A 10,967-nucleotide genomic window follows, 5' to 3' on the forward strand; every position below is an offset into this window, starting at 1 on the left:
CTCCCCAGCCCCGCGGCTTTGCCTCTTCAGCGTCGGGCGGGGACAGGTGTATGCCGGGCTGGAGGGGATTCCATCCCTTCTTTTTTTTTTCCCCCTCTTTTTTTTCCCCCTGGATACAAGCGTAGCTGCCGAGAAATTGCCCAATTATTGGCTCGGCTAAGGTTTAGAGAACCCATTGCTAAAGTATCCCCTTTATCCCTGTATATTTTTTTAATCTGTGCTGGGATAAAACCAGATTCCCCACAGAAATCTAGGACACCTGTGCAGAAAAGCCGTAGTTCTGGAGATGCACCTTATCCTGTTTTCCCCCTGGATACAAGCGTAGCTGCCGAGAAATTGCCCAATTATTGGCTCGGCTAAGGTTTAGAGAACCCATTGCTAAAGTATCCCCTTTATCCCTGTATATTTTTTTAATCTGTGCTGGGATAAAACCAGATTCCCCACAGAAATCTAGGACACCTGTGCAGAAAAGCCGTAGTTCTGGAGATGCACCTTATCCTGTTTGGATGTGCTCTTCCAAAATTTTAGTTTATTTTCAAAGATGCAATCATAAACATCTATCTGTCTATTTAGGTATATAAAGAGATGCTGACTATGATTAGACTTACTGCAAGATAAATGCATTCAATTTTACTAGTAGGGATGTTAACTTTCTTTCCCTGACTTGCAAAATGTAGGTTGTCCATGAATTATTCACTAATTTTTATAACACACTGCAGTTTAGGTAGACTTAACCTCAGAGGATTGCTTGACTATTTTATGTTTTCAGGACAACGTTTAGTTCTTAATTAAATATTTTAATTACCAGATAGCAAACACTGAGTTTTAAGATAAGATATTCAGCATTTGTAGAAGCCTTAATTAAAATCACCCCAGAGACAACTGTAAAATACAGAAATAATTAGGGTAGTGCTTAGAATGGGACAACCACAAATAAAACCGGGGTTTACCATCCCTGTGCAGAAATTCTTCAGAAATACCCTGTGCCTAGCAATCTGCACTTTGAGTGAATCAGTCTTTCACGTGTCTTCAGCTGTCAGAAAGTTAGTTGTGCTTGAGCTGCTTGTCTAGACTCCCATGTAGATGATGGAAAGGGAGAGGAAATAGCAGTGGGAAAGGAAGCATAGTCATTTATCTTCTTTTTTGGAGGTGCCTGTCTTTATCTGCCATAAAAAGAGACTTGGACATGTTATTTTTAGACAGTTGAAGCTGGCTCAGAGTTGAAGCTGTGAGTCCTCAGCTCCTGGATCCCAAGTGTCCTAGAAAGGTTGGCATATTCCTGTGTTTAAGACATGGATATTGTACCATGGGAGGATGAAACTGGAGTTCAGTTTACACAGCTATAGGTGTTTGAGCCTGCAGTGAGCTCTGTCTCTTGGAATTGCTCCCTGGTAGAATAATTCTTGTGGCCCTTCTCCTGGGAGTCTGTGAGCCCAATGGAGTGACAAAAGGGCTGACATGGATTAATGTTGTAGGACTGTATTGAACTATTGGGGCATAGAGGCAAAACACCCAGACCTGTATATTTCCTGTTATGTGCCTGTGGTCACCCTTGGCATAGCAGTGGGATTTTTCTCCCAGAGTGACATGGTGTGTTTGGTGCTAATGCCTAAAATCATTGTGCATGTTAGTGAAGTAAAGATGAGTATCAGCTTGCTCCTGATGCACTCAGATTGACATAGGTCAGGCTTTAGCAGGCACAGAGTGAGAACCCTTGGCTGGAAGGATTTGTAGTCTAAATATTCAGCACAAGGTGTGAGGCGAAAGAGGCAGGAAGATGTGAAGTAGTTTGCACAAAAGAAGGCAGACACTGTTGGGTTTTGAAATCTCTGAAAGCAGTAGCCTGTGTAAGGTGCCTGTCAGTGTACAGCTTGCTCCCTCCTGTGCCAAATATTGCTGGAAAAAAAGTAATTAACCTCAGATTCCTACTAAGATTGCAGACTGGATGTAATACTTGTTTCACAGGGTACTATATGCCCCAGTGGGAAAAAGGTGGACAAAACCTGTAAATTAAATGTAGCAGGCATCAGATACCTGACTTCCTGAGTCTCTCTGAAAATCACAGCGTAGTTTTCTGGCTGGAGTGACAGAACACAAAGAAAGGACTAAGTTTCAAAGGAGCTTTAAAATTCTTTGTTGGTGCAAGTTAACCTGTTAACTTGTTTCTTTCCTGGTGAGATATTTGCCTTGTTCTGTGTGTGTGTAGATGCCCTCCTGCCATCAATATATAGTCCTTTTTTTTTTCCCACAGGAATTCAGATGGTTGGTATTTTTCTTTGAGAAGTTAGTGAAGAGTAATTGTCAAAAAAGATTTGCGTAGTTTATGGGGCAGGAATTTGTTTCATCCCCTAAGTGTGTGTACACCTCCTCCTGATAGCTCATTGTAATTTCTTTTCTATTTTTTTGGACTAAATCTTTCCAGTTTGGAGCCAGAACTTCTGTGAGATGACATGAGGGCGTTTTGGATGATGGATTATGTTGTTTCAGACCAGTGGGAGAGTATAGACCTCAGTCAAATCTTGCAGCTGGCCTCATTTATGTTCTGCTCTTCAGCCTCCCTCTTCTGGAAAGCCCAGGCAGTAGCTCGCAGAAGGGAAAAGGAAGCTCTCATTTAATCCATTTCAGATTTGGTGCAGGGACTCCCGAATTTTTCGGAACATGAGCAAACATACATACAGGAGACACTGCTTTTAGTGGTGAAGAAACAAACTTACCAGCGGCCCATTCTGACGCATGGCTGTAGCAGAGCTTGGAGGGATGGGAAAGCCTTCCTTTGGGAGAGGCAGTGGGGCTGGGGGGTTGCCCCTCCAACATTTCTTGTGGCCCTGCTCAGAGCCAGGAGCTGCTTCCTCACATGCAAGAGCTGTCTTTTTCTGTGACAGTAACAAATAAAATCTTTGAAATCATTTAGTTTGAGAAATATCAGGAGTCATTAGCTACAATGCTGCTCTAATGTATGTGCATGTCTGAGCACTTACTTTTGTAAGGCAATTACCAGTCTTTAATTTTAAAACTGGGACCTCAGAGGTGACTTTTGGCAGAATAAGAGGCACAATCTGCATCTCCTGCTCGGCTGACTCCAATGTTGCTGCTTTTAAACTCTGTTGGCATGATGTACTTATCAGATCTGTCTATTACCACTGGACTGCATTTCCTTTTCAGGGCTAGAATGGAATCAGGATCACTAATGTACTGTAGTTTAGCAGGGGGTAAACTGCTTGTAAATTGTTGATGCCATCTTTTATTGCATGTAATAGTTCAGGGAGAGTAACAGCCTGTTCTTCAGCACAAATTGCTCTATGGATCTGGGAAGGCCCAGAATGAAAACTCTGTTTCTCCTTTTCTTTAAAATTGCTTATGTCGTGTGCAGTGTTAAAAAGTAGACTTAGAAACAAGATTATAAATCTTTTGGATTGCTGTAGATAATGAGCTGGATAAGGAAAAAAGGAATTCTCGGGTCAACTCTTTGTCCCACGCTTCTTTTCTGCTGCAGTTCTAGATTGAACATGAAAAGGGAGAGGTAGAGTGACAGAGTAGAAATCCGTAATTGAAGCAGCCCATGGTAGAAGCAGAGGGATTGCTGTGCTTTCTCCAGCCCTTTGCAGTTGCTGTGCTGCTCAAATGTCTTGCCTTGTACATTCCTTGTAGGAATATCTCTGACCCGGCAAGGATATGATGCAATGTAAGGTTATAGTAAATGCGATATGTGCAGAAAACAAGAGATAAATGAGCATTGATTGCTCAGCAGAACTTTTTATTTTTTATTTCCCATACGAAGGTCATACATTTTAGATGAAAATATCTAAGATAAGCATAAACATGTTATAATGTAGGATAGATTTTTATGTATTATTTACCAGGTATGTAATGAACCAGTTAATTGTTCAGGGTGCACATAGCATTGCTCTGAGAGCTTGTGATACTTATCACTGGGTGAAGGTGTTGAAAGTGGATGTGCTCCTCTGGGAGCCTTGGCCTCATTGATGTGGGAGTTCTGCTGCGAAGCAGAGCTGATGAACAGATGATTCTGAAGGTTGGCGTGCAGTTCCTGAAGTTCTTCCTTCTTTCCGGTGAAGTTTTTCAGTTCCTCAAAACAGCTGCTTAACTGAAGCAGGCTCAGGGCCAAGTGAAACATGTCCAGATGTGGTGGGACAGGTGTGCTTCAGTTAACATGACTGATCTCCCATTCCATCCTTCTTTATCTCTACTGACAAATTAATACAGAATAATTGGGCATTTTTCCTACTTGGTGCTTTTGCGAGGATTTTTGCCATGTATTCTACAGATATTTTTTTGTGTGTGTACTTTCAACTATTTGGAACAGTTGGGAAAAGGAGCCTCATGATTTCCACCTCTCCTTCCGTCTTTTAATGTAGGTTTTCAGCACCTTACAGAGACAGGGTTGAGTATCTGAGCTTCAGAGGCTTTGGAAATAGAACACAAGCAATTAATCCACACTTAGTTCTATTTTAATAATATTTTTAAGCCAGTCCAATGATGTTGAGAGATGCAACTTGAGATTTTGCTGGTTTGATTATTTCAGACAGCACATAATACATATAAAATATGCCGAAAATGGTCAAACACCTAAAACTAAAATTCTAACTATTTTATTAATACTTTGGGATAGCTACAAATATTAGATGTAAGAAAAGGAAAGCAGAAAATGGAATAGGAGACCCTGTACCTGATTCTTCTTGCATGCACTAGTCTGACCAGAGCTATGCTGGCTTCAAGGTCTTTGAATTTGCTGAGGGAAAAGTGGAAGAAAAGAGGGGAGAGATGTGGATGAACACAACAGCCTTATGGCCCTCTGGTGCTGCACAAGATTTTTTGCTTTTCATTTATTTGGGGATGTCTTGACAATATTTTAGTCATTAAAATACCAAGCATCGTGCATCTTTATTTTGAGAAGGTATTGCAGTCACTTCAGATACATCATTTCTGTCACGAGGTTTACAGTTAAGGATATCTTCCTTATTACGAAGACACTCTTGAAAGGACACTTTTGAAAGGATATGTGTCTCTCTACAGAAGTCAGATGAATCACCTCAGTGATCACCCAGATAGTGGGTTTTGAATGGAAGATAGATAAAATGAAAATAAATGTCACCTTTCAAAATATGCTGAAAAGTTAAATGGAATATATAAGGACAAATGTATTGTGTAATTCATAAAAGATAAATGAGATTCAAAGTGGCAGTTTAGAGTCTTCTTAAAGCAAGAAGTCAGCATGAGTCAATTTGTTTTGTCTTTGTTACATTTTTAATAGCTATATTTTTTTTCTTCCTAACATTACAGTAAACACTACATTTCTGTACGTGTGTAGTTTTGGATGTGGAGGAAGAATGGAAGTGTAACAGCATAGAAGGCAGTAAGGTCTTGTTTAAAAAGAAACTATGAGAAGACCGTGTATCTGGTTTTACTTCCGATTTTGTTGGGGAATAAGATAGCAGCTCACTGTGGCTGTTCACAATGTGCACTCTTGGCTCAAATCTTTATTTCTGAGTACTCCTAAGTGGGAAGTATGCCTGAGGTTTAAGACATTAAATCAATTCTGTGTTTAACAGAGTTACAAATCCTCTCTGTTATGCAGCCTTTTTTATAGGTTTAAAGAAAGCGGTGCAGAAATGAAAAAAGGAAGAATGGATCATGTCATGTTTGCCAAAGCAGTTTTGCCACATCTTTCAAAAAGTAAATAGTAGTTAGCATTCCTTATACTGCAGTGCCACTCAGGCTATTTCAGGTATTCCAGAAATGCCAGCCACAGATAAAAAGGTAAAAAGATGAAATGCTTCATCCCAGGAGAGACCTGCCCTTGCTAATGAGTATCACAGTCTCTTCACTTGATGTGCAACTGAGCTGCCCATTTGTGTTAACTGAAATGCTCAGGGCTTGAACTGGGTTTCAGGATGTTTGTTGCTGTGATAAAGTGATTAAGATTTTACATTTTGCTGAATTTATTACAACTGATGCAGATAGCTGGAAGGGCAGGCATATCCTTACAACCTGAATGGAATTAGTTATGCCCAGTGAACACTGTTAGGGCTGACAGTGCTGCATCCGGTGATGGCAGCGGTTGTATTTTGTGCGGTGGTAATATAGCAAAGCTCATTGTTGCAACATCACACGCACAGAAAACAACCCCCACAGGCACTTAGGAGGCTGTTTCTCTGTCTGTGGATTTGAACCTGCACCAGTTTGGATATTTAGCTTTTGAAGGTGCCCATGCAGGTGCTACTGTGTCCACTTTAATGCAGAGCCTTTCCATGCCCAAAAGTGCATGTGGCATTTTTCCCTTGGTTCTGTCCTTTTTGCAGACTCACAGGGTTTGCTTAAAAAGGGCTGTTTAATATTTTGGTTTGCCCTTGGCATTCACTACATGGACTCACATCTCTTTTAACGGACTGAGGGTAGAAGGATTAATTTCCTCTTCAGTTTTTCTGTCTAGCCTTTTACTCCTGTGTCTGAGTTTTTCAGCAAAGTGAAAAAAATTAGTTTTCACAATGCTCCTGTAAGATGGGAGCCAACTGTTCTTTTTCGAAAGATGAGGAACAGAAGCACGTAGGGCCTAAGAAACAAATTTGGAACTTAAAAGACCTCTTTATCTCTATGTAGTATATACATATATATATATATATAGTGTGTTATATGTATTCAAAGCACACCCTCCATTAAGTCATACTGTTTATCAGCAGCACTTGGTGTCTCCATGCCCATCAAATCATCTCAAGTGATCTCTATCCCTTGAGCTACTGGATTAACTGATAGCAGTCTTTCTCAATATCGAGCTGGACTAGAAAAGGAGAGGGAGATTGGGTTCGTGTTTATTTTCAGATGATGCTGAAGGAAGGTTAGGGTACCGCGAGTACCTTTTCAGTCCTTTGGCCTCTGCTCTGGCAGGCATAAATGCTTCTGTTCTTCCACCAGCTGTGAACACTTCAGCCTGATCCCATCCATTCTGTTATTTCAGACTTTGCCAGGCAGTTGTCTCCTGCTGTTGTTTTCCCCAGCTAGGCAGTGTCTGTTCCTCCACCTCTCATCCTAGCTCCGTTTTTTTTGCAATTTCTATCCAGTCTCGCTGCTCTGAACCTTCTCACCCCTCTCTAGTTTCCTAACCTTGCTAGATCCAGCTCAGCATCCAATCTGCCTGTTCTCTTAGCCAGTACGTTCACTGGTTCATAATTCCAGTTTCTGTGTTTGCCAAATTAGCTTGCTCACCCATTCTTTTCACCTGTTACCCTTCTCTTTTCTCCTTCTTTCTGCTTTTGCAACTGGTTTCTGTGGAGAGTTCACAGGTTCCCTGGTTCTCAGTCTCCTTTAAATCATCTCACTTTCCTTCACCCAGGATTCCTCTTTCTAGTGCAGCCTGTTATCCAAATTTTCATTCATTAACTCTGACTTTCCCATTTTTTTGATTGTGGTACAAGAATGTATACACAGACCCTCTCAGCTCCTGAAATGGTAGATGTAGAAACAGGCCCAACATAACCCACAGCATTGCAGGAGTCCACTGAAGTGAGAGCTGATCCCAGTCTATACTGGGTGACTCCTGGTGTCTGAACATGTGAGCAGTTTAGTTGCAGAAAGTCTGCTGAATGTGCATGTACTATCGTTTTTCAAAAATTTATGATTTGACCCAAGTGACTTGTGAGTAGAAGCTTCCAGGTTTAACATTTTTAGTAGTAACACAAGAAGCTGTGAGTTCAGGCTTCACCATGTGTTGCTTGGCAAGACATCCTGAACAAAATGTGCTTTCACCTCACTCTTATGTGATCTACAACATGGTAAGCATTAAGTATTGCCTTACTTATAGCATCAGCTTGAATGCCTGTGGTGGATAATAATTAATTACTACTGAAAGTAGAATAGCAGATATGTTTTCATTTTATATATGAGCTAAGTGAGCTGGCAGGGATTTCTAAAGAGGACTGGTGTCTTAAAAAAGATTGAAAAAATGTTAATAAATCTTGACCATGCTAAGAGAACAGCAATGGCCCGAGGCACTGGGCCTGTGAGTGCCTTTAGATTGCAGACAAGCAAGAGTGATCCCAATACAGGATACTGCTTGTCAGTAGAGGGGCAAAGGACAAGGGACAAAATAAGTTGGTTTAGCCACAGCATTGGAAGTTACAAATTACCACCATAGTGAAAATATGTTACCTTTTCCTTGTTTTGTCCTTAGGTACATCGAAGAGAGTCCATCTCTGAGGCGTATGACCATGATGAGGGAGAAGGGAAGGCGACAGGCCATTAGGGGCCCTGCCTTCATGTTCAACAACAGGGGCACAAGCCTGACGGCCGAGGAGGAGCGATTCCTGGATGCTGCCGAGTACGGGAACATCCCTGTGGTGCGCAAAATGCTGGAGGAGTCAAAGACACTGAATGTCAACTGCGTCGACTACATGGGCCAAAACGCCTTGCAGCTTGCTGTAGGGAACGAACATTTGGAAGTGACAGAACTTCTGTTAAAAAAAGAGAACTTGGCACGGATTGGAGATGCCCTGCTGCTCGCAATCAGCAAGGGTTACATTAGGATAGTGGAAGCAATTTTGAATCATCCTGGGTTTTCAGTAAATAAGCGACTGACTCTGAGCCCTTGTGAGCAGGAGCTCCAGGATGATGATTTTTATTCCTATGACGAAGACGGTACCCGCTTTTCTCCAGACATCACTCCGATAATTTTAGCTGCCCACTGCCAAAAATACGAAGTCGTGCACATGCTGTTGATGAAAGGAGCAAGGATAGAAAGACCTCATGATTATTTCTGCAAATGTAATGACTGTACAGAGAAGCAAAAACATGATTCTTTCAGTCACTCTAGGTCAAGAATAAACGCGTACAAAGGACTGGCCAGTCCAGCTTATCTGTCCCTGTCCAGTGAAGATCCAGTGCTCACTGCTCTAGAACTCAGCAATGAACTTGCCAAGTTGGCCAACATTGAAAAAGAATTCAAGGTAATGGTGTTTTTGTGGTTCTCTGTCTTTGTTATTGTTTTAAAGTTGCTGCTACTTCATGTTGTCCTTAGATGCTGAAATGATTCCCTGTGCCTTTACTTTTTCAATTACAAATACTCTCATCTTATTGTCTCTTTTATTCTTGATACATAAGCCTTTAGAAGGAATTTTTAATAGAATGAAATTGCTTTTGGACCTGCTGCGTTCAGAAAAAATTGGCAACTGGAAAAAGTGTGCATTCTGATAACCTTTCAGCAGATGGAAAACAATTCTGGTTGCTGCAGCACACAAGGATTGTTCTTAGTTACAAGTGCTGAGTAATATGAGTGCAAAAAGCAGAAACATTTTGCTGTTCTTGAGGTACTGCAGCACTGACCTTATTCCCTCTTTTTAATTTGTACTAATTTGACTGATGTCTCCAAACTGTTAAGAATACCCAAAGTAGATTTTTTTTGACACACCTTTTAGGAATGTCACGTGTTCAAAACCAGCTGTTAAACTTATTACAGATGTTGGTCCTCTTACCTGGTTTTCAGCTGTATCTGGTTTCGTATGTCAGTGCCCTGACTTCTTGATATATTTCAGCTTCTCCATCAGACAATTAATGGCTTAGTTAACTGTTGCCCACTGCTTTTTTTAATGAGTTTTCGGTTCTGTTGGATACCTTGAAAAGGACCATAACAGCTGCCTTTCCTCTTGTCCACCCTTCTCCCCCTGCAGCCAAACCCCACAAAAAATCAAACCCCAGTAGACTGCTTGTAAAGAGAAAAGCTCGGCTTGGGGAATGACAGATTGTTCTCAGTGAGTAGTGATATTCACAGCATTGTCTCTGCGTGTAACAGCAAATTTATTGGGGTTCTGCAAGGCCAGTGTTGGGTACCACTTGCTTGTTCATATCTTCAAAAATGATCTGAGAGAGAGAAAAATGTATTAACCTCTCCAAACAACAGCAAGCAGTGTTTACCCTGTGGAGTACTCAGAATATGCAACAACATGGAAAAATACAGGGAGAAATTAATAAAGTGAAATTTAACAGAAGAGGAAGAAATCTTTTTAGACTCCTGAGAAAGAATAGCTCCAGATATGGCTGAGTGGGTTAAAATATAATTTAAAAAGAACGTTTTGGAGGTGAGGAGGATTAATATATTATAACACACATTAATGAAGTGTAAAAGTCAGCTTAAACCTTTCCTCTCCTTTCTTTGCTGAAGGAACTCGCTCATACCATGCTGTGTATTGTATAATCCGGCAAATTAATTGAATACTTCCTCGATGAATTTATTCAGGGAAAAATGTCAGATTTTTTCTTTTTCCTCGGATGAAAAGGTACCCTGCCACCAAAAGCTAAATTAGGGCAAGCTGCTTTGTGTTTTTGTTAGGCAAGGATGTAGATGATTAGAACTGCATAGAAAAATTACAGTGGAAATAGAAATCCCCCATCTCACAGGTACTAATACCATGCATACAAATTGCATCAGAAAAAAATGTAGCTTGAAATTTTGGAGAAGAAGAGGTGAAGTTCTTTGATTGGGCTTCTCATTTCAAACCAGAACTTAAAAAAATTATTTCAGTTTTTAAAATGGTAATTCCCTGCTATTTTGGGATGCCTAAAACCCTGAGAAATTCACTGTTTTAACAGATTTCAGTATTATTGGATAGCACTTACATTGCTACTAACCTTGCCAGGTATATCAGATGATTCAGTTTTGGCACCTACAGTAAAAATTGTTCCTGACTCCTTGCTGGCATGGAAATTCCAGCTTGTCATCAATGTCAAACCATTCCAGTGAAATAATTACTCTCCTCATTGATGTCCCATCTCTTTTTTTTCCTTCTGTTTCTATCAAGCCTGGTAGGAGAGCTGAGTGTTTTCCTGGACTCCCTCCCATCCATAACTGTCTTTTCAGTGCTTTCTTTCCTATAGATGTGTCATCTGAATGTGTTTGGCTGATAACTTGTGTGCTTTGTCACATCCCAGAGGAGAAGGGTTCTAATCCAGCATTTGCATTC

General features: G+C 40.8%; 1 protein-coding gene across 1 annotated transcript in view; it reads left to right on the forward strand.

Moving 5' to 3' along the window:
• Window positions 1–10,967, forward strand: part of TRPC3 (transient receptor potential cation channel subfamily C member 3) — a 35,691-nt gene that overhangs the window by 1,211 nt on the left and 23,513 nt on the right. The window contains exon 2 of the mRNA XM_008635734.2: window positions 8,186–8,957. Within this exon, the coding sequence (XP_008633956.1) occupies window positions 8,217–8,957 (741 nt within the window). The 5' untranslated portion in view covers window positions 8,186–8,216. The remainder of the gene's footprint in view (window positions 1–8,185; window positions 8,958–10,967) is intronic.

Source organism: Corvus brachyrhynchos, unplaced genomic scaffold, assembly GCF_000691975.1.
Source record: "Corvus brachyrhynchos isolate BGI_N302 unplaced genomic scaffold, ASM69197v1 scaffold105, whole genome shotgun sequence".
Lineage (NCBI taxonomy): Eukaryota > Metazoa > Chordata > Aves > Passeriformes > Corvidae > Corvus > Corvus brachyrhynchos.